Below are 27,903 nucleotides of genomic sequence, written 5' to 3' on the forward strand. Positions count from 1 at the left end.
GTCCATCACCAAATTTTGTTTTTTTCCCAATCAATGATTATTTTAAGCCAGATCCGATTTCGATCTTTCATCTAGCCAATTGAAGAAACACGATATCTAGCCCAACCGCCACGCAAGAATGGCCGTCGATCCTCCTTTCCATCAATACTAATCCCTTCCCTCTCTCTAATCGCTTCTTCTTCATCTTCTCGCCTCCCACCCCCTCCTTGGAGACATGGACATGGCCGGCGAGTCGCCATCGTCGCTGGCCAACGGCGACTCCGCCGCATCCACCCCCACCGTGGCGGCGCCGCCCTCCTCGAGGATGCTTCAGCTCGCTGAGTCGCTCAAGCTCGAGCACCAGTTCCTTCGCGCCCCCCTGGAGCAATTCAAGAAGACGATCCGCTCCCACCACCGCTACGCCGAGAAGGAGATCTCCGCCGTGCTCTCCAGCGTCGCCGACGCTGCCGACCGCTCCGACGCTATGTCCAGGGAGGACGCCGCTGACCACCTCAGATCCCTCGTCTCCCGCCTCCAGGGCCTCAAGCGCAAGGTAACCCAATTTCTTCCATCTTCTTTCTTTCTTTCTTTATTTATTGCATTCTTGCATTGGATTTTTGAGTAATTTAGACTTTTTTTTTTTTTCAGTTGGAAGAAGGGAGTCAGACGCAGAAGTTGCAGGCCCAGAGATGCCGGGCTCGGCTGGACCACTTGGATTCAATTGATGTTGATAACGTGACGGAGTGGAAAAACACGAGGTTGAAGCGCATCCTTGTTGACTACATGCTGCGGATGTCGTACTATGATACCGCCAAGACGCTTGCAGAGACAAGCAACATTCAGGTATCATTTTGGGGCTAATGCTCCTCCTTTTGTAGCTTTGAGATTCTTGTTTCTTGAAGAATCCCGACCATTCTCTTCGCTTGTTATATATGTAGTTATTTACTTTCTTACAAATGTAGGATGGACATGGTTAATTTGCTAGTGTTTGTTATTTGGTTCCGTTTCTTGGATCTATAATGTAAAATCTTTATCTTGCCTATGCTGCTGATTCATTTTTCTCATTATTTGCAATTTAAAAGTTTGGATATAATCAGTGTCAAAAATAGACAGTTTGCTGTGTGCATATGTCGAGTGTTTTCAGTTATGAATGAATTTAGGTCCATAACTTAGAAGTAAACAGCTTCACCCTCACATTTCGAGGAAGGTTTTGTTAGAATTCAATATATTATAACAGGGGACCATTTTAGACACTTTTTGAAGAAAGCAGCAAAAATACTTGGAAGGAACTATGAAATATGTGTGTGCTATTAGAAAGGGAGGAAAGCTAGGGAACCATGCCTAGCTTTCCATGTGTTGGTACTGCACCTTAGAGACTGGCTGTCTCCAGTTCCTAAGGTGAAGCAGATTCATTTTCCTGAACTATTCCTCAAAACATCACCACTTTCCTTCGGCTTCTACCTCTCCATCTTGCTATCAACTGTGCTAGCTGCACCCTAGTCCTCCCAAACTCGGACTGTTGCCTTTTATTTACCTTCTACGGAGGAATAGGACTGCTGATCTCCCAAAAATATAGGATTCCTAGACCCCCATGTTGAGAGAGCATTTTACAACTTTGGTCTATTGAATTGTGGTAAATTGCTGAAGTGAAAAAGGTTGGATCTAGGTAGAATGGTAGGTCAGTTGAGTAGGTATCATTATGCAAAGTCTTTTTTTTTGTTACATGGCATTTTAGTTTTTTATACTTTTTTCTAATATAGCAAGGGCCTCTAACAAGGGGACTTTAAATATTTGTAGCAAAATCTGCCATATATGGATATTGCTCATCTAATTGGGCTTTAACATTCTTACATGTTTGTGTATCAGGTTCTCTGAAAAAAGGAAATTGCATGTCAGATCATATAAACATGATCTAAGTTAAAGACTAGTGATGGATCTTCAGTTTTCTTTAATTTAAGTTTTCAATTGATCACCCATTTTTTTAAACTTCTACTTTAGAAGTCTTAAAGGAGTCTAAATCAAACACTGGTTAGAGTTGATGTATTTTTTTAATTAATCACCCATTTTGGCAGTAACACTTGAGATAAAGATTCTTATCTTGAAATTGATACATCTTTTTTCAAAGTTAACTTGGAGCAGCACGACTTTTATCAGCTACCGTAACAAGAACGTTCATAAAATAATCATTTTTTCTTTGGATATGGCAATTCTGTCTCTAAGGTCTGATCCGAGAATGGACTTGCCTATGTTGATTTGACCACTATCTTCTCTTTACAATTGAATCATTGTTTCCATGATGACACTGTTACTGAAATGATCAAGAAGAGCGACAATGGACAACCTATGTATTCGAAGGTCTAAGGGAGGGCGACACTATGGAGAATGAGGTAAAAATGAGCATATAAGAAAAAGTGGGTGATTTTGCTATAGTTTTAGGTCTAGAAGGGTTTTGAAATGAATTCTCATTTTCTTAAACAGACTATTACACATGTCTTGGAGTTGAGCTTAGAAGTATTATATCCTAGAACTTTATCTTAGTTCACTATTTAAGTAGTGAGAGATCCTTGGTTTTATTCTTCATCATTATTGAGAAGGTGAAGGGCTTGGATTCGTGGTTTTTTGGTATCATCACTACTAAGAAGTGAAGGTATTACAATGCATGCTTGGAGGAAGCAGTGTAGGCATAGTTGGTATTTTATGTGGTGCTAAACCCTTCTCAAATGGACAAGGACAATTTGAATTGAAGATTATGTGCAGATGATCAATAGGTAAGGTGGGAAATATTGCCAGAAGTGGAGTTGGGTAGCAATGTTTTGGGGTAGACCAACTGCAAACAGGTCAATAAGAGATGGGTGAGCACTTCCATATTAGCGTATTTATGTTACCTTTTGGCCCTATCCTATCAAGGCTTCATTCTTTTCTTGCCTTTAGATCAAAATTCTGGGAGAAATCTTGTGTCAGATAATTTTTAAGGGGTAATAGGGTTTTGGGATGGATGATATGATGCTTCAACTTCAAAACGCATATGTAGAGATGAGTGCTCTTTTCATTCCTGTTCATTTCTTTTTCTTACTAATGATTTGTTCTTATGCTCTGAATACTGATTCTCTCCATATAGATTTTATAGTTGGGGATTTATCTACTGCAGAAATTTTTAACAGCTGTGATATTTTCATTTTTATGTCTGTCAAGCATGCAAGTAAGATTCCAATAAGATCTACATTGCCTTCTTTCATTCTGTTGCTCTTTCCCTTTGCTGTTCTCATCATGAAAACAGTTCCATTCTGTTTTCTACTTGTGGCTTTTCATTCCAGGTATTCCCTTCATGTGCTTTTCACTCACTCTAGCATGTGTTGAAACTTTAACTTTCTTCCCCTCTTCTACTTTCTGCTAGACTTGTATAACTAGAGATGGAAGTGGATGTAACTAGGAGAATGTATCGATTACCTTTGTTGTTAATGATGATATATATGGAGGCATAGTCTATCAACGTACAATCATAGGCGACATTGTTGTGGAAGCAACTCAATTGCTAGGAGATTTTAATTTTACAGGCTCCATAAGAGGGTTTTGGAATAATGGAGGGCTTTCAACCTTAATACACATGCGGACATAGATCCATACATAGATAGATAGATAGGTAGATAGATGGATAGATTGATATATAGCATTGTTTCATAGTCCCAAGACCATGGGTGATGTCATAGGTTATAGTAGTCTAGCCCACTTTTGCTTTTCTTTCTTCTTTTCTTGTCCATCTTCAGGTCAACAAGAAGTACATAGATAGATAGACATCATTGTTTCATATCCCAAGACCATGCATGATGTCATAGGTTACAGTAGTTGCACCTAGCTATTCATTCCTTGCTTCCGTTCTTGTCCCTCCTCGGGTCAATATGAAGAGGGTGAATTCTAAGTTCTTAGTGGGCTTCCCTTTGTAGTTTTATCAAATGCAAGATGTAGGTAACATAAAATTAAATTATGATGATGTACTTTGAAAATGAGGTCTTAGACAATATTGTGGCATGGTGGGGTGAAGGATATAGTGGTAGATCATAGCCCTTTATGGAGGAAGCTTTCTTTAAGTACTCATAGAAAATTAGAAGCCAAAACATGAAAAAGAATTCTTTACTCTAGTTGATTTTTCTTCGTGTTAGTGGTCATTGTAAGTGGTTACAATTAAGCATGCATTCAAAAATTGCTTGAATGGGATGGTACATAGATACCATACCATTCTGATGGGAAACCAATGCTAATATGGGTATTGGAATGCCAAGTCCTGCAATGTGCACCGATGACTAACACCGGTGTGCCCCAATAGTTTTTCATGTATTTTGAAGCTGCTAGTTTTAATATGCTCTGATATCATTCCATTCTGATAGAAAAATGGTCAAGGTTCAGTTTCATTGTTTAAAACCTTGCAATTATGTCACAAACATTATTCACTAGGTGTAGTTGGCACTCCTTAATAGGCTTCTTTTGATATAAGGTAATAGGAGATACTTTAGGACAATGTTCACATCTCATTATTGAACCCCATATCAGTACCGTCATTTTATTTTGTTGGTCTGTGGTTTGGTATGGTATAAGACAACTACGGACTGTCGGTATAGGACGAGATACCATACCAGTTGGTACGCCCCCGTATTGGGCGGTATGGCAGACCACGCTTTAGGAGGTTGACCAGTTGGTCTACGCATTCTTAAATGAGGAAATTACATGATATAGAATCATTGTGAAGGTCAACGATCTAGATGACATCTGAAGGAAGATGGATATTGTTGCATGTAATTTAAGCTGTGTAATCGATTACAATATCATGGAGAATGAGGTTTATTGTATATTTGCCTTTTGTAGATCATTTAAGTCCTTGCTTTGGTTTCTTCTAAGCATGCATCTAAATGCTGGTTAGAATACTTGGCATGGTATGTCTTATGCTAGTGCCTTGCCAGCATGTGGCACTAGGTTGGTGATGGATGGATGCCAGTACATGTGATTGTGCTAGTGTCTACCAAGTGTGCAAACACTAGCACAGCATGTCACGATAAGCACTATGTTAGTGCTAAGGTGGCACATCATTGGCACATGATATTTCATTCCTTGGATTTAAGTAATGCGAATCGCTTAAGAAGACATTGGTGCTTCCGTAGCTGAAAATCATGTATGAATGCTACGCACCATGTCCTTGTTTTGTATGTGGGCTCTCGAACACATGCAAGGCCCACCACGTAGGTGGTGCCATTAGCACAAAGCATGCACAGACAATTTTAGCTTATGTGCTCATCTAGGTAAAGCCTTTCCCACACTCAAATTATGTGATATATCTATAATAGGAAATGAAGTAGAACCCCTTGGCCATGAAATGAGAGGAAATTTTATCTTGCAAGTATTCATTCATGCATAGATATTTGCATCCTATTTAATAACTAAACCATGCATCTTTTATCCAAGTGAAATCTCATGCATAATCAGAACGTAACAAGGCCCATCATATCTGTGCCAGTAGTTCACCATGTGGGAACAATTCAGCTGGAGGTAAAAGTTTAATATTTGGAAAAATACAGAAAATTCACCAAAAGTTTGAAAAGATTTCTGGAAAAAATAAAACAATTAAGTAAATAAGAATGTAAGATAATCAAAATATTTATACATCCATTCATGTGCAAACAAGCTTGGGAGAGTTAAGAACAATAAACAATAGAAAAGTGACAACTCTAGACCAAATATATAACACCATTAATTGTAAGTCATAAATGTTTCTCAAATTAGTTGTGAGTAACCTGTGAATACATCACAAAGTTGTAGATTAATTGTGAATGACTTACAATTCTTGTTTATTTTTACTGAGGATAATTTTTTTTTTTTTTCAGTGCTTTGGAGGATATTGTCTTTGTGGTTCTATCACCAATGGTTGAAAACAACTCCATGACATTATCTCAAGTACTTCCAATTCCAAATACCCCTCACTATCTTGTGAGTTTTTAGGTGCAGCTATCAGATAAACCAATAAACTTTTTAGGCATCAAAGAGATGACTCAATCAATTCTTCTAGATGATTCCAATATTTTCTGGTAGGACTTGTCTAGATATAGCCAAGAGAAATAGTCACGTATGGGTTCTCCAATGTGAATACATGGTAGGTTGAAATTTGACATGCGGCCATCTTGTTGAGTTCCAAAATAAATGATGATCTGTAACTGGAAAGGACCTAGCTATACAAAAGAAAAGTTGAGTAATTTTTAGGGATTCTGAAACAAGAATATGTATAGCTCTCTCTCTCTCTCTCTCTTTCACTCACTCACTCACTCACTGACCCCGTAAGTTTAGATAATTGTAGCTTTAGAACTTAGAACTGCATAGATCTTTTTATTGTTTGATAATTTTGTTAATAGAATCTTGAGGATTCATGCCCATTAAATAGGTATGAGTGGATTATGGGTAATTTTTTGGGACGTGAGATGCGTAAGTTAGCAAACAAAAAACATCATATAAACATAATCTAAAGCACCGAAAGATTATATTTTCTCTCCTTTCCTTATTCTGGATTTCATTCTATTTTCCTTAATTGATTTGATTCAATCCATTTGAGTTGCGAGTTTACATATAACAATTCATAACTTTCTATACAAAAAAAAAAAAAAAATCAAAACTTTTTTCTTGTATTACACCGGCTGACCTTCTCAGAAACAAAATAAGAAGAATAGAGTTATTTCATTTCCCATTTTTATCCAGATAGAGGAACTTATAATCTAAAAGTTGGGCATCTTTTCTTTCCCCCTTTTTTCCCTTTCTTTGAGCAGGAATCAAGAGCCTGATTTACAAACTTTGCATTCAGATTTATGATTCTGGCTTTTCAAGCTTTCTAATCATTTTGAATTTCGAAAATTTATCGACTTTTGAGTTTATATAATTAGTTTTTAATATCATGCGAAATACTTTCTATTTTGGCCATGGTTTTAACGTTCCCTTTCTTTTGTCAACAGTTATAGTTGTTACACTTCAATCTTTCTTTACTAACATAGTATACCCATCAATTGCAGGATCTTGTTGATATTGATATCTTCCTTGATGCAAAAAGGGTAATTGATTCTCTCCAAAATAAGGAGGTAGGGCCTGCACTTGCCTGGTGTGCAGAGAACAAGTCCAGGTTGAAAAAATCTAAGGTATGTTGAACTTTATGCTGCTTAGTCATTCTTTTGGAATATAAAGCTGCTAGCATGGTGCTTTCTTAGATTTGACCAGAACAAAGAAAGCTTGGTATGGCTAGGGAATGTTCACACTATCAGAGAATCTTTTAAAGTTTTGAGTAAAATTTGACTAAAATGGACTTGGTTGGTAGTGTTCGGTTGAACTAGAACTATGAAAAAATTAGGAGAATCTATATGGTTGTTACACTTTACATAATCTCAGTATGCTACTACACCTTTTTCTTGTCTCTGTCTTTTCTTCTTGCCTCTATCACTATGTATCTTCTGCTTACCTTATTCAGGGGGAAGCCAGTTATTGGATCACAACAGAGGTCACAAGCCTATGATCCAGCTTACTGTGTGTCATATTATTATAATCACATGTCCTGCATGTTGCTTGTGTTACATTTGAATCATGATGTGGTATTGAGATATTCTCTCTCATGCTCTTAATTTGGCTAACAATTATTTTCTGGTCATGGTTATAAGATTTTTATTTTAGAGAATTCTAAGGGATCAGATATTGATATGCTTTTAAGGAGTTATTTTAATATTTAAATGCTGTTATTTTAGAGCATTCTAAGGGTTCATATATAATGAACTGCTTTTAAGGAGTCGTTTTAATATTTAAATGCCACCTTTGTTGCACCAGGCGACTGACCTAAAGGTAGGTCACTGCCTGTCTCCCATGAATTTCAGTTACAAGTCCTAGCTGTTGGACGTATGCCTTATTCTGAAAGTACTTAATTAGAGATGCCTAGTCGTTTGGACAATTTATCTGGATTGCGTGCCAACTCTGAGGTCATGCAGTTCTGAACCCCTGCCTGAATTTCTATTGGCCTGAATTGAATGTGTCTCTTGTCCTAAGTAGACCCACATGAACTCTTCTGTTGGATGACTTTGTTGCAACTTCATTTTTTTTAATATTAAAATTGAATATATTTTGCAATCTGATTATTGGAAATAGTTGATGCACGCTTGTTGCTTCGATTTTGCCAGCCTTTTTTGATTAGTCATGTGGAGCAAATAAAAATTGAAAGAAAGTGATTGTGGGGCAATGTGTTCGAATATCAGGAAGATTTATTAAAATAGAGGGATCATCTCTCAAGAGTCTTTGCTTTAATATGATCTCCTTGCTTAGCTTCTCACAATTAAATATCTCCATTTTGTTTTCTGTTAGTAGTTCCTCTAGTTGGCAGTCTGGCAAATTTGTGGATGGACTGCCTGCTTGCCATTTATGTAAATACACTAATATTATGAAGCCCAACCATACTAATATAATTTTATTGAATTGCAGAGCAAGCTTGAGTTTCAATTGAGGCTTCAGGAGTTCATAGAGTTGGTAAGAGCTGACAACTACTTGCGGGCCATACAATATGCTCGGAAGTATCTTGCACCCTGGGGAATGACTTATATGAAAGAATTGCAGCGTGTCATGGCAACCTTGGCCTTGAGGAGCAAAACCGAGTGTCCCACTTACAAGGTAGGTCCCCTCTCTCTGGTTTACATATAAGTTAAGCTCAATGCAGAAACCCTGGCTCAGTTGCTATGCTATGCTTTAAAAACCAATAATTCATATAGTATTTATTTTGGTTGTCTTGCTTTTTATTTTGCTGTATCAGATGTTTGAATTTCTTTATTTTTTTGTTTTTGTTCCATTTCAGTTTATTTATTAAATAAAAGGAAAATGTGGCTATTATATGCGGAGCTCCTGAGCTTGCTAACCTCTATGTATGTATCCCTGTGCATTGGTTTTGTTGCGGCTTTTCTCTAGTGGGTAGTCGGTAGTCGGCCTGGAGCCGACTAGGAGCTGCGCCTGTTGGTAGGCGGTGGGAGTGTCGGAAGATGATGTGTCGTTGTCAGAGGTGCACACAATCAAGGCCGAGATTGAGGGCGGTGAGGTTGATCGGAGAAAGGGTGGTGTTGGGCTCTGCTTGACGTTGGAGAAGAAGGGCCTGCAAAATAAGTCCCGTCGGAGGTGGTTTCGGTGAGAACCCTCCGACGCTCAAGTCAGTGAAGTGACTCGAGAGGAAAGAGCAACAGAGTCTCTGGATTGTAAATAGTGTGCATACTTGGAGGGATCCTTGTTTACCTCTATTTATAGAGGGAGTAGAATGAATGGTGAGAGGACATGTGATTATGTCGATCATGTCCTATCGTATGGTGCCATATGGTGCCGCATAGGTGGATTTAAATGATGACGGCGGATGTGCTCTTGGTGCGTTTGTGGCGGCGGATGCTATTAGACGTAGGGCATAATAAATGATCCTGTAGGTGTATTTAATGAATTCATAGCATCCCATCATGGCTTGCAGCTAGCCGATCAGAGTATGGTGTCTGAGTGATATGACCTTGATATGGCCTGTCAAAATGGCATGATGAAAATATTTTATACTCAGCTAGTTGGTAGAGGCCCGTGTTGTCGGAGTTGGCAAGATAAAGCCGTGGGGAAGGTAGTGCCCCACGATCCAATGGTGTAGTTGGCCGCAGATCGAATATGAAGTCGGTTATAGGTCGAGCGCTATTGAGTGTAAGTGATTGTGGGTGGCACGTAAAACCTAGTCGGCTTTGTGCCGACTAGGAGTATGCTATCCTTAGTCGGTCGGATGTCCACGATGGTGGCCGATGTCGATCCTGCTGAACGAGACTCGTGAATTCGAGTCGGGTTGAGTGGCAGTATCTTAATCGGTGTAGCTCCTCTAGTTGGTTTGGAGATGAGAAGGCGTGGTAGTCGACTAAGCGATGGGGATCAACCCCCACACCTGCCCCCTAACTCCCGAGTCCGATTGCATGGTTGTCGGACGAAGGGAGTTCATCTTTGAGCAGATCCGAGTTGCTTTTGCTGACTGCCACTCGTCTCGTCGCATTGCGTACTGAAACATCGTTTTGTCGCTTCGTGGGATGTGCGGCGGTGCTGTCCCATCACAAGTCGTGTGGTAATAAATGCCGCGGAGCTTGAGGTGATTTTTCATATTAATGACAAGAGATCGACTGATAGGATAATAATGAACACGCGTACCAAAATTGTCCGTGTCGGGCGTCTATTGGCTCGGCTTATTATCATGGGGATTCAGCTTATTCGGCGAGATCTGAGCGGTGGTGCGTCAAATGGGCACCGAGATCGTCGGTCGAGATTGCCGCCATATGTCAAGATCTCCGAGTAAGGCGTGGTACTCGGTGTCGATCCTGGTCGTCAAAGGGATTTATAAATAGGAGTTCCTTAGTTCTCATTTTCGATTTTATTGCCTTCGCCCTGCCTCAGATTTTGTCTGCTCCTTTCTTAGCAGAGAGCTTAGGTTCCACCGCCGAGAAGTCATTTCCTCCGGTGTCGGTCTTCTGTTGCTGTGGTCATCATCGTCGATCTTCTCCTTGAGAGATTTTTTTTCTCAATCTTTTTCTCCTCTTTTTGATCTTTCGTTTAAGTCCCTTCTTCTCTTCATGGCCTTTGTTGGTAGAGAGTCCGAAGAGGAGAACCCGGTTGGAGACCATGGTTCTCGAACTCCAACCACCCAGAGGGAGACCGAGGAAGTTCCTTGAGATGAGCCCGAAGAGGCGACTTCTTAGTAGGATCATTCAAACTCTGAGGAGTCGGGCGAACGACCTGCTGCCGAGAACCCCTCCGGGCCTCTCATTGAGAGGTCTGAGTTGTCGGAGGCAGCCATTGATCGACTAAGGAACATTATCATATTCCTAGTTGGTATCGGGTGATGGCACCTGGCGAAGGTTGGATTGTTTGTCCTTCTGATGGCTTCATTGCCATTTATGAGTTCCTTCGATCGAAACTCCAATTTTTCTTGCACCCCTTCTTTGCCAACATTCTTGACTTGTATGAGGTCGCCCTACATAGCTTGGCCCCAACTTCTTTAGGATCTTAGCTTGTTTTGTTGTTCTTTGTCACCTTTTTCGGGTTGAGCCCCAAGTTTTCTTGTCTCGGGCTATTTTTGTATTGAAGAAACATCCTCGCGAACGGAGATGGTGGTTCTTCTGTCCTCAGTCCTGTCAATAATTTTTCAAGAAACTTCATCCACGGGTGGAAAGGCAAATTTTTTTATATTGCCTCCGACCACCCGTAGGGCTTCGACTGGACCTGGACGACTCCCAATCTCTCTCTGAATAGAAATGAAACAGTCCTGGAGGCAGATCAGGAGATGTACGAGAAACTATTTGAAGTCTAGGTTCCTGCGCATCAGGAGCTGCTTAAGGAGTAGTCCCTTTACGACATCGGGATAAGTCCGACTAGCCATCTCGGTAGTCTTCTTTCTTGCAGACTTTTTGTAGCTTTTGCTTTATTTGTAGATTAATTTTTCTTTATCGTATTTGTATAGGCATGAGTGTTACAGTGGGATCCCTTAAGGAAGTGGTTCGCAAGAAGAAGACCAAGGTGGCATCAGGGCCTGGCGGTCCTTTTAGATCAGTAAAGAAGCTGAGAGAAGAGTCCCCTCCTTAGGCATCGGGTATGCAGCTGTCGTCGCCGCCCCAACCACCACCCTTGAAGCGTTCCTCTTCGTCAGGGGTCACGGTTGTAGTCCTCCCTTCTCCTCTTGCCGATGACGACGTCGTTGTCGTCGAGTCATCGGCGAGGTCAGCCGAAGCGGTACAAGCCCTTCCGATCCAAGTTGGGTCTGGAGGTCGGGCAGTTGGTCGGAAAGCTGCCGACAAGGGTACCGACAAATGTAAGGCATCAATGCACCCTGCTTTTACTGCGGGCTACGGTCCGGATATGCCTTCTGAGGAGCCGATTATCACGATTGAGATGTGCGCTTCAAAGCCACCAATTAGGCACTCCAAGACCGTCGACTCGTCGGGGGTTGGCGAGAATGGTGATGCTTCCCGTAGATTGGAAAGTCAAGAAGGCGCACCCCGTCTCAGAGATTCAGTCGAGCGCTTACATGTCGTTGATCGGGGTAAGTCTTCGATCTTTTTTATTCGGCTTCTTTTTGGATTGCTTTTGACTGAGTAGATGGCTTAATCGTCTTTTCTATTTTGCAGATGATCCACGACATTAGGATTTTATTGGAGGGGTTGATCAAATCTGTTCAGGTCAATCATGAGTTGGAGGATTAGGCCCAGACCGCTCGATGCGGGCCGAAGTCTTTGACGAGCTCCTCCGAGGTACCAAGGAGCGAGAGAGAAAAAGCAGAGAGAGAATAACTCTGTTGGAGGTCAAATTGATGAATTTGGCAACCTAGTAGAGAAAAGAAGAGTTCGAAAAATTAAAGACCGACTATTTGAAGGAGATGGAGTCAGCTGAGAGCACCCTCACCAAGGAGAAGGAAAAGGCACAGAAGGTTGAGAAGGTTGCCAAGGAGGTCGAGAACGCCACCATGGAAGCTGAGAAGACCGTCACTGAGCTAAAAGAGAAATTGATGGCGACTGAAACTCGAGCTTAGGAAGTCGCTTCTCGGGCACTGGCTGAGTTTCGAAATTCAAAGGAATATGAGGAGCTTGCCGATGTCGGCTTGGATGCGTACCGACTCGGGTTCGCGGAATGTAAGAAGCAGATCCGCTGTCTTGTGCCCAAGCTGGATCTAAGCTCGATACAAGCTGACAAGTTGGACGAGTCACGCAATGAGTTGGCGGAGGCCGAGGAGATCGAGGGGAATTGTTTCAAGCCTTTCGCTTATATTCTTTTTGTACTCCTTTTTCTTTCGATTTTTTGTCATGTACTTTCTTCTCATTTTGTACTGAACTCCTTTGAAATGAAATGAAATTATCTTCTCTTTTAACTTATGTATTGTCCGACTTGATCTTTATATGCTTTTCTTCTTTACCCACTTAGCAATCTTTCTATAAAATTGGCTTAGTTATGAAGTCAGTAGTAAAGCAAAGTAGTCGGTAGGAAGCAGCAAATTGAGTAGGTCGTAGCCGAATTAACGAACTTGAGAGGATTCTCTAAGTCATATAGTCGGTTTTCGTAGGCGAACTCGGTCAGACTGAAGTCATTATCGTAGATCGTTCACCGTAGATTGTTCCACTTAGTAGGAACTTAGAGGAGATTTTTGTTTAGGATCAGTGGATCCTTGGCCAATTGGTGTTGAGCCGACTTACCATAATTTATTTTCGTCGGATTGTATGATGAACTGTAGCTTACATGCTCGCGGCCCTTGGATAATTGCGAGTATGGTGGCGGTTGTCAGACCATATGGCTCCGATATCCAGTTATTTGTCGAACACCGTATTTATTCCGTCGGGTGTTATGGCTTCGCGGCTTACGGACCCTGTCGGGCTCGTTGGTGCTCGGATAGGTACGCCGTCGGATGTCGGACCTCACGATTCCGCTAATCGGGCATTAGCCGACTAACGCAATGATTTCACCCAGATCTTATGTTCAACCTGATGCTGCAGCTTTTGACAAGCGCACTTACGGTTGAGGGACCCATCCATTATTAGGAATGGTCCCACTCCCGGCTTCGTTAGTCGGGTATAAGTCGACTAGGCTTCGTCGGGTACAAGTCGACGAGGGAGTGGTTATGTTGTAGATCTCTGAGAACTTGATCCGTAAGGCATAGAATTTGTAGAAAGAAAGATCTTTTTATTGCCGAAGGCATTCTTATTGATAATACATCCGTAGGTTCTCGGCGTCTCAGGTCTGGGGGATCTCGGTGCCATCTAAGTTCTCAATTTTGTAGGCCTCCGGTCGCAGGACTGTTGAGATTTTGTAAGGACCTCAATTTGGAGACAGCTTCCCTTGCTCGGTGGGCTTGGAGATTTCTGCTCTTCTGAGGATTAAGTCTTCTACTCGGAAGATTTTTGGTTTGACTCGAGAGTTATAATACCGAGTTACCCTTTGTTGGTAGGTCATTTTTAGTCGAGCTCGTTTTCGGATTTTCTCGAGCAAATTCAAGTTTGCTCGTCTCTTGTCCGAATTGGTTGATTTATCATAGTGTTCCACCCGAGCTGAAGATAAGCCGATTTCAACTGGAATTATAGCTTCAGTCTCGAACGCTAACTTGAATGGAGTCTCTCCGGTCGGGATTCAAGTTGTTCGGTAAGATCATAAGACACTGTGAAGTTCGTCGGTTTAGCTACCTTTAGCTTGGCCAATTCTAGTTTTCAGATTTTGGAGAAGTGTCCTATTGGTCATCTCAGCTTGTCCGTTGGATTGAGGATGTCCGACTGAAGTGAGCTTGTGGATGATATGATACTTGGTACAGAACTCTTCGAACTTAACGTTGTTGAACTGTCAGCCATTGTCGGTGATGATCACTTAGGGTAGACTAAATCGGCAGATGATGAATTTTCATAAAAAATTGGTAGTCTTCTACTCCGATATCTGTGCCTGTGGTTTGGTTTCGATCCATTTACTGAAGTAGTCGATGGCTGCTATGAGAAACTTTCTTTGCCTACTAGCAGGTGGGAATGGACCGAGTATGTCGACAGTTCGTTGGTCGAATGGCCAGGGTGCCGAAATGATTGTAAGGTGATTGGATGGAAGCCTCTAGATGTTGGCGAACCTTTGACATTGGTCACATTTTTTCACCAAGTCGTAAGCATCCTTCTGTATAGTCGGCTAATAGTATCTTTGTTGGAGGATTTTGTAGGATAGGGACTTGCCCCCTAAGTGATTGCCGCAAATGCCTTAATGCACCTCCCGAAGAGTGAAGTCAGTCTCGGAAGGTCGAAGAGATGTTGATCTTCTGCGGAGTTGATCATCAATGATCATGTATCGAGTTGCCAATTTTTTTAGTCAACGTGCCTTAGCAGAATCAGTCGGTAAGGTTTCGTCCGTTAAGAAGTTGATGAACGGATTAATCCAACTTGGCTCATGTCTGACTTAGATCTAGTGAACTTCTTTCTCTGAGTTGATGTTCGGGCTCTCGAGATGCTCGATGAAGATTTTTTCAAGCTCGCCGTAATCGGAGGTAGCGAGACAAGACAGGGAGTCAGCTCGGACATTCTCGAAGCAAGGGATGTGGAAAATCTCGAAATAGTCAAAATGCGATTGTAGAGGCTTGAGCTTTTGTAGATACCTGGAAAGAATAGGATCTCAGGTCGTATATTCTCCTCGGGATTGTCCGACGATGAGTTGCAAGTCAGTGAATACCTGTAGGTGCTTCACATCGAGATCTTTAGCGATCTTCAGCCTGATTATTAGGGCTTCATACTCCGTTTGGTTGTTTGAAATCTTGAAACCAAATCAAAGAGTATGCTCGATCACCATCCCATGAACATTGATCAAAATTAGGCTCGCGCTGCACCTTTGAGCGTTTGAAGCTCCATCCACGTGAAGAATCCATGCGGGTTCTTGAGTGTTTTCCAGAGAGTCATCTTCGACTTGGTTGTTGTCGGTTGGGGTACACTCAACGATAAAGTTGGTGAAAATTTGGGCCTTCACCGAAGATCTCGAAACAAAAGAAAGGTCGAACTCGGTGAGCTCGACTACCCACTTGGCCATTTTCTTCGAGGTGTCTGGCCGTTGAAGTAGAGTCCTCAGGGGGAGGTTGGTTAGGACTTTTACTGAATGGGTTTGAAAGTAGGATCGTAGTCGGCGAATAGTTGTTATGATTGTGAGTATGACCTTTTCAATGCGAGAGTATCTTGTTGTGGCATCGCGCAGCATTCGACTGATGTAGTAAATGGGCTTCTGTGTTTTGCCTTCTTCTCGGACAGCATCAAGCTGATTGCTTCAGAAGTCGTCGCTACATACATGAGTAATTCGTCGCCAGTGTCTGACTTTGTCAGAAGCGAAGAAGAGTTAAGGTACTGCTTTAACTCATTGAAGGATTTTTGGTATTTCGTCTAGGTGAAGTCCTTCATTTGCTTGATGGTTTTGAAAAAGGGAAGGCATCACTCTGCGGACCTGGAGATGAATCGGCTTAAGGACGCGATGCGTCCTGCCAATTTTCGAATATCCTGTCGAGAAGTTGGAGGCTTCATGTCAAGGACCGCCTTGATTTTTTCAGGGTTGGCCTCAATGCCTCGCTTCATCACCATAAAGCCGAGAAACTTTCCCGACGTGACGTCGAAGGCGTATTTAGTCGGATTTAGCTTCATGTGATTCTTCCTCAGGATGTCGAAAGCTTTCGTCTAGTCGTCGATATGGAGGGCAGTTTCAATGCTTTTCACGAGCATGTCGTTGATATAAACCTCCATGTTGCATCTAATCTGATATTTAAAGATTTTGTTGACTAGCCTCCGATACGTTGCTGCGGTATTTTTGATGTCAAAGGGCATGACTTTGTAGCAGTATAGATCCTTGTCGGTGATAAACGCCGTCTTCTCTCATCCTCGGGCACTATTCGAATCTGGTTGAAGCTAGAAAAAGCGTCCATGAAGCTGAGTACCTGATGGTCGGATGTCGCATCGACTAGCTGATCAATCCATGAAAGTGGAAAGCTATCTTTGGAACAAGCTTTGTTCAAGTCAGTGTAGTCGATGCAGATATGTTATTTACCATTTGTCTTCTTGACCATCATGATATTCATGAGTCAATCCGGATAGGTTGCCTCGCGGATGTAGTCGGCTGCCAGTAATTTGTCAATCTCTTCGTCGATGGCCTTCTGTCGCTCAGAAGTGAAGCTTCTTTTCTTTTGTCTTACTGGCTTATATTCGGGATCGACATTAAGTCGATGGACAATGACTTCTGGAGGGATGCTTGGCATGTCGGAAGCAGATCAGGCAAAGACTTTGGCATTCTTTCTTAGAAAGTCGACGAGTTTCTCCCATAATTCATTGCTCAGCGAGGATCCGACTTGAATGATCTTAGTTGGATTGTCATCGTGGAGGGGCACAGAGATGAGTTGTTCCGTGGGCTCTCCATGGCTTTCTTCTTCTCTTTGATCCAGTTCGTTGTCGATGAGGAGAGTTTTGGCTGGCCTTGTTCCTCAGACGCTAGTTAAATAACATTGTCGGGCTAGTTGCTGATCTCCTTGCATCTCGTCCGTTCTTTTTTTTGTCGGGAAGCGCACGAGTAGATGGTAAGTTGAGATGACTTCTTGAAGCGCATTCAATTTGGGTCGCCCTAAGATGATGTTGTAGGTGGATAGGATCCGGGTTACGAGAAAGTTGAGGCAAACGGTCAACTGTTGAGGTGATTGCCCGATCGTGATGGGGAGTTCGATCTCGTCCTCCACTTTGATCGAGTCACCTATAAATCCGACTAGAGAAACATTGACTGGTTTAAGAAGTTTAATAGAAAGTCGTCGCATTCGGGAGAAGCAGTCGTAGAAAATCATGTCAGTAGAACTTTCATTATCAACAAGACATCTTTTTACATCATAGTTGGCAATTGTCATTGATACAACTACAGCATCATTGTGGGAAGACCGGACTCCTCGCAAATCTATTTCGATAAAGATGATGTCATTTTCGGCCCGCTGGCGCTTAGAAGTGCGTTTGCAGTCATCTGCCCCCCAGAGTCGTGGTCCCGTCGAGATCATGTTGATCATGCCTACTATCGGTTGGGCATGAATCTCTTTCTTGGGTATCGGACAGGGTGGATCAGAAGGTAGCTGCGTAGGTCGCTCCTGCGCATACTTCGCGAGATATCCTCGCCTTATCAGGTTCTTGATCTCGTTCTTCAGCTGGCGGCACTCCTTCGTGTCGTGTTCGTGATCGCGATGGAAGCGGTAGTAGCACTTTTGATCATGAGGTTTCGTCTTCATCGACGGGGGTCGGTGAAGGAAGTTCTCCCCCTCTATCTCTATAAGAATCTACGATCGAAAAGTAGCCAGAAGGGTGTAGGAGTCATATCTGCTCACAAAGTACTTGGGCTTCTGGCTTAATCGGGAAGGTGGAGCCTCCTTCTCGATGCGGGTCCGACTAGGCTCCTCGGAGACTTCTTTCCTTGCCTTCTTTGCTCTTTCCCTTGAACTAGCGCCGGTCAGTCGTAGTTTCCTCAGCACAGATGTACTTTTGCGTGCGCTCGAAGAGTTCGACATAGGATTGAGGAAGCATCTTCTCCAGAGAGTAGGTGAACTTGGAGTTTCGGAGTCGTTTCATTGCCGCGATGGTCGTTGTCTCATTGAGGTCCTTGACCTCCAGGGTGATGGTGTTGAAACGCACCACAAACTCCCGTAAAGACTCACTGTCCTGCTGTTAGACAGAGAAGAGGCTGTCAGTGGTTCTAGGCACTCTTCGGTTTGTACTCGAAAGAGTTGATGCTTCCTGGTTGTAACCTCGAGTACCATGCTTGCACATTTTTTCGAAGGATAATCGGAAAGGCAATGCAAAGGAGGGCGTCAGATGCCCCTTGTAGAAGCATGAGAGCTTTGTAGCTCTCAAGATGATCAAGTGGGTCAGTGGAGCCGTTGTACGGCTCGATTTGCGGCATTTTGAACCGATTAAAAATCGGTTCATCGAGGATCTATCTTGAGAAAGGCGGACTCGTACTGATGCCAAATTCGTTGGTTGGGTCTCGATGGTTGGTTTGGAGCCGTTCTAGACGGTGATCTATCTCTTTTAATTTTCGATTATACTCGTCCAGCTATTGTTGCGACATATCAGGATGCTGCGAGTAGCCTGTAGTAGAACCTTCTCCAAAAGAAGAAGATCTTGACGAAGATCACGGCCTCTTCCCTTTGTGTGAAGCTCGTCGAGCGAAATGAGGCCGGCGATCACCATAATTGGCATGCGAAGTGTGTCGAGAGTCTGGATGTGGTGACCATCGAGTGGGTCGAGAACTCACCTGACAGGAGTGTCGCATAGAGTGGCGGGTTGGAGATCACTGTCGGTGACTGCGTCTGGAAGGTGCATCATACGGTGCGATCTCTTCCAACCGCTATTGTTGTTGTTGGAGATCTTGGACAGCCTCCGTCAGATTTTTCTCCTGTTGCACGAGGGCAGCAAACCCAAGATCTACCGTCATCGGAGGTCGTGAAGCACTGGGCTCTCCACAGATCGTTGGAGGTGCGTCATGCTGTGACGAGCGTCGAACAGAGCCGCAGAAACATTCTACACCTTCATCTTGGCCATGGAGGTTCTTAAGGGAAGATTTTTTTCTGCTCGATGCCTCCTACTTGGCGCACCAAACTATTGCAGCCTTTCTCCAGTGGGTAGTCGGTAGTCGGCCTGGAGCCGACTAGGAGCCGCGTCTGTTGGTAGGCGGCGGGAGTGCCAGAAGATGATGTGCCATCGTTGGAGAAGGTGCACACAATCAAGGTCGAGATTGAGGGCGGTGAGGTTGATCGGAGAAGGGTAGTGCTGGGCTCCACTCAGCGTCGGAGAAGAAGAGTCTGCAAAATAAGTCCCGTCGGAGGTGGCTCCGGTGAGGACCCTCCGATGCTTGAGTCAGTGAAGTGGCTCGAGGAGAAAGAGCGATAGAGTCTTTGGGTTGCATATAGTGTGCATACTTGGAGGGGTCCTCGCTTATCTCTATTAATAGAGGGAGCAGAATGAATGGTGAGAGGACAGGTGATCATGTCGATCATGTCCTATCGTACAGTGCCGCCTGGTGCTGCGTGGGCATCTTTAAATGATGACGGCGGGTGTGCCTTCTACTCGGTGCACTTATGGCGGTGGATGCTACCGGGCGTGGGGCGTAATAAATGATCTTGTGGGTGTATATAATGAATTCGTAGCATCCCATCACGACACACAGCTAGTTGGCCAGAGTACGGTGTTTAAGTGACATAACCTTGATGTGGCCTGTTAGAATGGCATGGTGGCCATGTTCGATGCTCAACTAGTTGGCAGAGGCCCGTGTTGTAGGAGTTGGCAAGATAAAGTCGTAGGGAGATGGTGCCCCACGGTCCAATGGTGTAGTCGGCCGCACACCGAATATGAAGTCGGTTATAGGTCGAGCGCTGTTGAGTGTAAGTGGCCATGGGTGGCATGTAAAATCTAGTCGGTTTTGTGCCGACTGGGAGTATGTTTACCCTTAGTTGGGTGTCCATGATGGTGGCCGGCATCGATCCTGCCGGGTGGGTCTCATGAATTTGACTCGGATTGAGTGGCATTATCTTAGTCGGTGTAGCTTTTCTAATCGGCTCGGAGATGAGAAAGCTTAGTAGTCGGTTGAGCGACGGGATCAACCCCAACAGGTTTCTTTAATTTACCCATTGCATGGGAAATCTGGAAAACACTGTACATATTGTTCTTGACATTTAAAAAAGAGATAGAAAAAGGACGTATTTTTCTGACAGACATGAGGTATGAATGATGTTGTGCCCAAGGAGCTGAGATTTTCCTTGATGACCAGCAAAGAAATTGGAGCGAAATGAAGATAAATGTGGTAAATCTGGATGAACTAAATGGCCCAATGCATCTGACCATATCTATCTAGCCCTTTCCCAACTCTTTGGGGCCAGCTTTATGGATCCTTATTTGCCAAACATTTCTCCTGTATAAATTTGGATCAATTTCATAGTTCCTTTTTTTTTTAAAAAAAAAAAATTTATGGCTGGTTGTTCACCTAATGTCAACTCTTCAACTTTCCCAACCAGGCTTGGGACCGGCCATGGCAATATAGCAACCCATTCCAATATGAATAAAAAATTGGTCTGTCTGCATCAAATTGGAAGATTAAAGAACTAATATTCACTGAGATGTCACTATATCTAGGCAAAAATATAGCAATTGAAATATGAACATATCAGCTACCATATGAGAGGACTAACTATTGTTTTGTGCATTGCTTTTAATAATTAGTGATTTGGAAGAACATAATAAGATCGTGAAAATGATCTTGGTTTATATCATACTGCTTCATATCTTGGGACATATTAGTTTATATTGGCCAATATAATGAGAGTTGATATCTTGTTAGACATTTAGACAGTTGTTTTGAGACTGAAACATACCAATATGCCAGCTAACATCTTGGCTGGGATAAAAACCGTGCATCTAGGGAAGATGGTATTTGAAGGGCCTTTTTTTTGGGTGATAAAATCTCTAGTTTTAAGATTGTTTTTCTAGATAATATGGCTAATTGCTGTAACCCATTCATGGAATGTTTATCCGGAGAGGGGAAGGTTTCTATGCTACCATAATTTTGAACTTTTGAGGTCCAACTGTTTAGCAAGAGTGCTCATGGTTGCCATGAAATTGCTAATTGTTGGATCAAAGTTCTTTGGTAGCCCTTTCTTTTCTCTGATAGTCTTTCTTTTTGATTTAAGGTCATCTGTTTAACTGAACCAGAGCTCCTTTTAAGATGAAGTTAAATTGTTTTGGTTAGATCTAAATTCTATCTACCACCCAATAAAGGGTTGGGAATGAAGTTTTGTTTTGTTAAAACATAGATGGCAAGGAAGATTTGGGTTAAACAGTTCTGTTTGATAAATGTCTCTCATACATCATTGTATTACAGTCTAGTAGACATCCTTTTGGAATTTTCGGGTACTTTACCTTAATATGATGCTACTATAGGTTTTCTTTGAGCCAATGCAATGGGTCTATCTGGTGGAGCAGTTCAGGCAGGAATTCTGTAGATTGTTTGGGATGACCCTTGAACCCTTGCTGAATATCTATCTGCAAGCAGGATTGTCAGCCCTGAAGACTCCGTATCCTCAATATGTATGTGCTACATCGAGAAGAAAGTTTAGTTGAAATTTTGTTTTGTTCTTATTTTGTTAAGTTTTGCAAATTTGATCTGACATGGCATACTGTGTCATGGAAGACCAATTTTCTGCTGAATGTTGCTTTTTGCTTGACCTTGTTAAGATTTTGTTTTGAAGAGGGTTGTACCAAAGAAGACCCACTATCCCATGAGAGCTTCCGCAAATTAGCGGCACCATTGCCATTCTCAAAGCAGCACCATTCTAAGCTTGTTTGCTACATAACTAAAGAGCTGATGGACACAGAGAACCCACCACTTGTTTTGCCTAATGGCTATGTATATAGCACTAAAGTAAGAACTGCTTTGAGGGCATGAAATTCTGCAGAATGAAGCAATGGAACATTTGCCCAAAGATTGACAGTTGCTTATCTTTTGATTGTATGGCAGGCTCTTGAAGAAATGGCCACCAAAAATGATGGCAAAGTTACTTGTCCCAGAACTGGTGAAACTTTCAATTTCTCTGAGCTTGTCAAGGCCTACATTTCATAACTCAGCTTGCCATTGTACGGAGCATCTGAAGCTGGCATGTTCGGTGGCTCACAGGCACTGTAACTAAACACAAATGTGATTGTATGCACTCCATCCAAGTTGTGCAATATTGAGTTTCTGACTTGTCTCATGTTTAAGATGAGTCAAGCAGCTAGATGACTACCTTAGTGCATTTGGATGTATTCTTTGTTCGGAGAAAAACAAAAATGAGTGATTAAAAAATGGGAAGAAAAAAGAAAAGCTGAATGATTTATTTATTTATTTTAAATAATCTTTCAGAACATCTGGAATCTACCAGGCCTGAGGGATTTTTTTTTTTTTTTTTTTGTTTGGGTGGGGTGGGGGGGCCAGGGGTCATGTAATCCTGGCTTGTGGTTGGGTCTGGATCAAGCTTGAACTTTAAATGGGACACCTTTTAATCATGGCTTCAAACCATATCTGCATCCATATTTTTGAGGCCTGAATTAGGCAGGTTCTAGGCATCTGGATGAAAACCGTAATCTCGCAATAATTTTGATATCTGGGTCAGGTACATATGTTACAAACATTTCTGAAGGCACTGCTGGTGAAATCCTGGGCTTGAGACTGGTGTATCCTTGTTAATCTCGACTAACAGACAAGGTTTTATAGACCTACTAATTGGTTTGAGCCAGATATGTCTGACCAGCAGGCAGGTTGATTATGCTTGAGGTTAGACCTAAAGCCTCTTATAGCAGAGGGGTGAATCTGACTTGAACTCAGCATATTAAAATATCAAGGCAGAAATGAGGCGATTAAGGTGTGAACCTTGATGCTGTCGGAGGCATCACTTTTGCTTCTTGAGTTTATACAATTGTAATCTTGTTCACAAGATTTGTCTGTGTAGAAACCCATACTACTGTGCTAGATTGACTTTGCCGATCAAGGTGTATTGGCTGATTGATCAACTTATTGTTCCAGGTTGATGAGTCAGGCATTTAAGACAGTCCAAGAGGAAAGGAAGGGAAATTGAGTGACTGATATTTGATTAAAAGGTGCATGGGAAAACCCGAAAGCATTTTCGACGCAATTTCTCCACGAGATAACTGACCCCTTGAGGAAATATTACAAATTCTTTTCTTATAAGAGCACTTGTTTTTAGGTTTGGGAGTTAAAATTGATCTTGAGGAAAGGTGCATAATTTAAGGTAGAAAACACTCCCTACTCCTAAGCAGCAGCAGGAGCAGGAGCATGCTGTTGAAGTGTGTGAGAGGGATCTAATGTTTCTTTTTGTTATTATCGTTCTGGAATCTTTCTGTGTCCAGCAGCTATATTCACAACAGGTGCATTTGCAAGATGGCCATGTGTTATTCCTTCATTTCTCATTCCTGTATCAACTTGGATGCATAATAATATCTGGCGTTGGGGGGCATAATTTTTTTGAATAAGCAGTAAGGCTCAAATCGCGAAGTTGCTTTACACCAACGGTTCCTTTTTCTAAGGACGTGCTTGGTTCAGATGGTTGGAAGTGAAAGAGATAAGATGATTGAAGTGATTTTGGACTATCTCAACTAAAAGTACTTTGTATGCTTCTTTGGAAGAGAAGGAAAAAAAAATCAAGAGATAAATTGGATACCTGGGTAAACGAATCTGCCACACCAAATAATGGAAATCGCTTCCGTGATCTGATTTCCCTTCATATTCGGTCACTTGGGCAAAAACATGGTCTCATGCAAAGGTTGCAGATAGTAAAAATTTTTTATGTAAGGGACAACGTGATCGCCATTTTAACTATTATTTAGCTACATTTTTTTATTATTTTTTTCATTTAAATATTATTCTAGTGGAAGCTCACCATTTTAGGATTTGGATCTAAAACTTTAAGAGGGGAGTGCCAACCAACTGAATGCATTATATGCCTTTTTCTTTTAGCCCGATTGCGGACTCCAATATCAATAGTGGTTGTTTCCAATTAGGATTGAAATCCCTATTTATAATATTTAAGGTGGTGTTTGGTGATCCTAATAGGATCATCACGGTGATATTAGATCACTGGTGATTCTTATCCCAGGATAATATGATCCTTGATAATCTAAGATCCCCATGCTTGATATGTTATATTCCAGTGATTAAAGATTTTGGTTGGCCAGGAATAACAAATTAGATATTTTGTGAAAATCCAAGATCATCGACCATATAATATCAAAATTACCTCCGATATATTTTCTAAAAATATATTTATTAGTCCTACAAGTTATTAATGCTATAAAGATATACTAATTGTTATTATAAAATAAGTATTTTTATTTATATTTATAAAAAATCATTTTTAACACTAATATTTATTTTGATTAGAAAAATCAGGCAAATAAAAGTAATATATTAAATAATTTCATTATATAAATATAAAATATAATAACATATTTCTATTATAATTTAAAATTTGAATGATCATATGACAATAATATGATTAATAATATATTATAATATAACATATATTATAAATTATATATATATATATATATAGGATATTGATATATCAATTTTTTTTGGTAGAATTGAGGGATATTTTTATTCTCGGATTTTAGCCCAAGATCACTATTCTGGATTGATCTTGGATTATCAATCTCAAGGATAAGTATCCTATCACTGGATTGGACAATGATTTGAGGAGTAGGGATAATTTGGGATCACTGCTATGTAGAACTATCCAAAATTTTAAATTTTATAGGACAGAAGAGTTCCATATCTCTATGGAATGAGATGCTTCGCTATTCTATTCTGTTCCGATAACCATCCCAGTAGATACCTGATATCTCTTTCACCTTATTCTTTACTTCTTTTCTTTCTTTCTTTTATTTTCTTCTTTTATTTTCTCTCTTTTTTCCTTTCCTTTTGTTTTTCTTATTACTTCCTTTTTTTTTTCCTTTTCTTTTTTTTTCTCTTTCCTTTCTTCCTTCTTCCACTCCTTTCTTTTCTTTTTCCTCTTTTTCTTTCTTTCATTTTTCTTTCTTTTCATTTTTTCTCGTTCTTTATCTTTGTTTCTTTCTTTTTTTTTTTTCTTCTTCTCTCCCTATATAAATGGATTTCAGAGTCTCGATCCCATTTCGATCCTATTTTCTTATAGAAATAGGATGGAACGGGACATCTAGTATACCCCCTATTTTACTAGGACATAAAAACTTGGAATCATTATAGTGCAACTAAATACGATCATCTTATCACTTTTATCTATGTCACTGTTGATCTTGGAACGATCACTCCATACCAAATACCCCTACGGGAATTACGATATCTCAAGTCTCAATCAAAAAGTTTAACAATTTTTTTGGCATATTAATTCCTTAATTATTTTAACCTTTTCCTTTAATCCTGCATTACATAGCCCATTGCGTAATGGTGACAAAGAGTAGCAACTATAGTTAGAGGTTATTGCAATATCTTAAACCATACAATTTTCTTTTGCATTTAAATACACAAGACCTTCTTGATTTGTTTATTAATCTCTTAGTTCTTTCAGATTTGCCTATTGGTCCATAAAACTCATCACATGTACATTCCTGAATTTAATTTAGATATACATAGCTCCTTGCACATACATTCCTGAGATTAAATTAGGACATATATTCCTGTTCATCCCTTAGGTAAAATAGTCTTAAGCTTTAAGAAATTAAAACTTCATATTTAATTTAGGAAATTTGAGTAGTTGACCCCTGGAAACATACATCACTTGCCGCATCATTTCTTAAAGGGAGGGAGAAATCCTAATCAGTCCCCACATATGGGTTTTCAATAATGAAAAAATCCTAACTCATATCTCTCACCTAGTCTAAAACACTATTAAGGGTATAAGTTGATTTTACCGTTTGGATATTCATTGATCACAAACTAGTTGAGATAGGCAAGCAGAAGGACCCAACGCCTAATATAAAAATTTAAAGAATAAAGAAATTAATATGTAAAATGTGAATATTTGAATAACAAATATACCAAAATAATACATTTTGAAGTTTCCAAGAAGTGTAAGATAGAATCATAATATCAAATTAGAATAAGAAACAAGAACATGTTTACTCAAATATTGTTATAGTTAGAAAATATATATTTTTTAATTTTTTTTCCTTTTCTTTTCCTTTTCCATAAGTTTTCTAAATAATCAAATATACCCTTAGAAGAATAGAAGCAATAAGTGGTGGGTTTGATGAATATACCCTCGAGAGGTTGCCACCCTTTAGGGATAGGATGGGGATGGCTAGTCTTGACCTGTTGATGGGATAGGTTGGATTTGAATCAAGCCTCTTCAACTTGTTCATATGGTGTTTATCACTTGGGAGCCTCCATCTTGAAATTATCTCAAATCCAATTTCGATGACAGTGTGAGAGATAGTAGGGAAGGCACGGGATTCGTTATTTGCGGTTTTGGTTCCAGATTTGTCGTAGCATGTGGGAGTTATCTCCTTGATAGCACTATTTTAACGGTGGAGCTGTAGATAGCCTGAGTGGGTATTAGCATTAGCTTCCCTAGGTTGAGCTTGGGAATGGAGAGACTGGTGATCAAGGAAGACTCAGCCATAGTGATCGGCTAGTTGCAAGAGTAGCTGAAGGTGGCAATGCACCCACTCCTCCATGACATATGACATGTGGTAGGGAGTTGTTCTTCCATTAATATCAGATATATTTATCATCTGGCCAAAGTGCCGCAGACTATGCGGCTTCCTATAAAGCAGATTACATTGGAGGGATTGTTTGGACTGATATAGTGGATTTATCTTTAGTATTTTAAGATATTCTTCTTTTAGATCATTTTAGTTGTATTCATACTAAAATTATATAATTGCTCTATTTTATCAAAATAAATCAAAATCTATATTGGCTCATAAGAAAGGTGGGCAGTTTCTTTATATCTCTTTTCTGCATCACTTTGCCCCATTCCACTCAACTCTATAATGTCCTTGGCATTAATGTGCCTTGCCACCTGCTCTCCTCCCCATCTCATTGACTCAACTTGTTGATGCTACCTGCACCTCGGCACCTCACCTCAATCTAATATTAGGATTTGTGGATGTTTATCAAGAACATGATTATTGTTGTTGCAAAGAAACATGGCAAGAATTTGCAAGCACTGTGAGATAGAATTGTGGAGCCACTTTATATGTATGTATGTGTGCATGTATATGATAAACCAGGTAATTTGTACCACTTCAATTCGAGTTGGGGTTGGGTCAGGTACAGTAATATCAAACCTAGATCCAACATGAAGGTATAATAAATCCATACCTTACCCATTTATCATTGGGTCTAGAATAAGTCTGATGGGATCACATCTAATCTAGGCCAGGTACTGAATTTAGAGGCTGGAGTACTAGCATACTAAACCATGTGTATGGACCTCAGTCTATTTAATAAACTCATAACATTGTTGAGATCCATTGCCAAGTCCCAATCCAATTAGGATTTCATTTTTAGTTGGTCATTGATTTTAATGACTTTAATTCTATTCCTAATATTATTTTATTTAATTATTTTATTTTAAAGGTTGTTAAAATTTATGTCCTAGTAGATCTTTGGTTTATGAGTTAAGGTAGGAGTCAAACTTTCACCCACGTGGTGCTCTACTTAAAGGGACCTTTGGCATCTTTTTAATACGCAGAACCATATAGAGAATGGTATGGTATGGAAGATTGTGTGGAAAAAAAGAGAGAGGAGAGATTATTTATATGTATGGAGACTCTCTTGTGAGGCACCTTTATGAGATTTTGGTTTTTATTCTCTTTTGAATAAATTTATGTTTTTTGA

At 40.8% G+C, this 27,903-nt stretch overlaps 2 protein-coding genes across 3 annotated transcripts; both read left to right on the plus strand.

Moving 5' to 3' along the window:
- The first annotated feature begins 86 nt into the window (after positions 1-86).
- On the plus strand, positions 87-22,406 carry LOC105045399 (protein MAEA homolog). Of its 2 annotated transcripts, none has more exons than XR_832047.4 (7): positions 87-532; positions 628-822; positions 7,020-7,142; positions 8,464-8,649; positions 21,471-21,617; positions 21,779-21,951; positions 22,048-22,406. XR_832047.4 is itself a non-coding variant. In XM_010923665.4 (7 exons), the coding sequence occupies exons 1-7, from the start codon at positions 215-217 to the stop codon at positions 22,147-22,149; spliced, it is 1,245 nt and encodes a 414-aa protein (XP_010921967.1). In that variant the 5' UTR covers positions 90-214; the 3' UTR covers positions 22,150-22,406. The 2 variants fall into 2 exon arrangements, 1 of the variants encoding a protein (XP_010921967.1); XM_010923665.4 differs by having other exon boundaries at positions 90-532; positions 21,471-21,604; positions 21,765-21,951.
- LOC140858175 (uncharacterized) lies at positions 8,659-16,896 on the plus strand. The gene is made up of 2 exons (XM_073258061.1): positions 8,659-12,070; positions 12,156-16,896. The coding sequence occupies exons 1-2, from the start codon at positions 11,623-11,625 to the stop codon at positions 12,170-12,172; spliced, it is 465 nt and encodes a 154-aa protein (XP_073114162.1). The 5' UTR covers positions 8,659-11,622; the 3' UTR covers positions 12,173-16,896.
- Positions 22,407-27,903: the final 5,497 nt, after the last annotated feature.

The sequence above is a fragment of the Elaeis guineensis genome, chromosome 5 (assembly GCF_000442705.2).
Source record: "Elaeis guineensis isolate ETL-2024a chromosome 5, EG11, whole genome shotgun sequence".
NCBI classification, from domain to species: Eukaryota; Viridiplantae; Streptophyta; class Magnoliopsida; order Arecales; family Arecaceae; genus Elaeis; species Elaeis guineensis.

What these genes read in the sequence shown, in the direction of transcription:
- LOC105045399 (XM_010923665.4), top strand. Translation starts at nt 215, where the DNA reads ATGGACATGGCCGGCGAGTCGCCATCGTCGCTGGCCAACGGCGACTCC. An exon ending in TCCAGGGCCTCAAGCGCAAG is followed by an intron (nt 533 to 627) that starts GTAACCCAATTT and finishes TTTTTTTTTCAG; the next exon opens with TTGGAAGAAGGGAGTCAGAC. An exon ending in CCAGGTTGAAAAAATCTAAG is followed by an intron (nt 7,143 to 8,463) that starts GTATGTTGAACT and finishes ATTGAATTGCAG; the next exon opens with AGCAAGCTTGAGTTTCAATT.
- LOC140858175 (XM_073258061.1), top strand. Translation starts at nt 11,623, where the DNA reads ATGCAGCTGTCGTCGCCGCCCCAACCACCACCCTTGAAGCGTTCCTCT.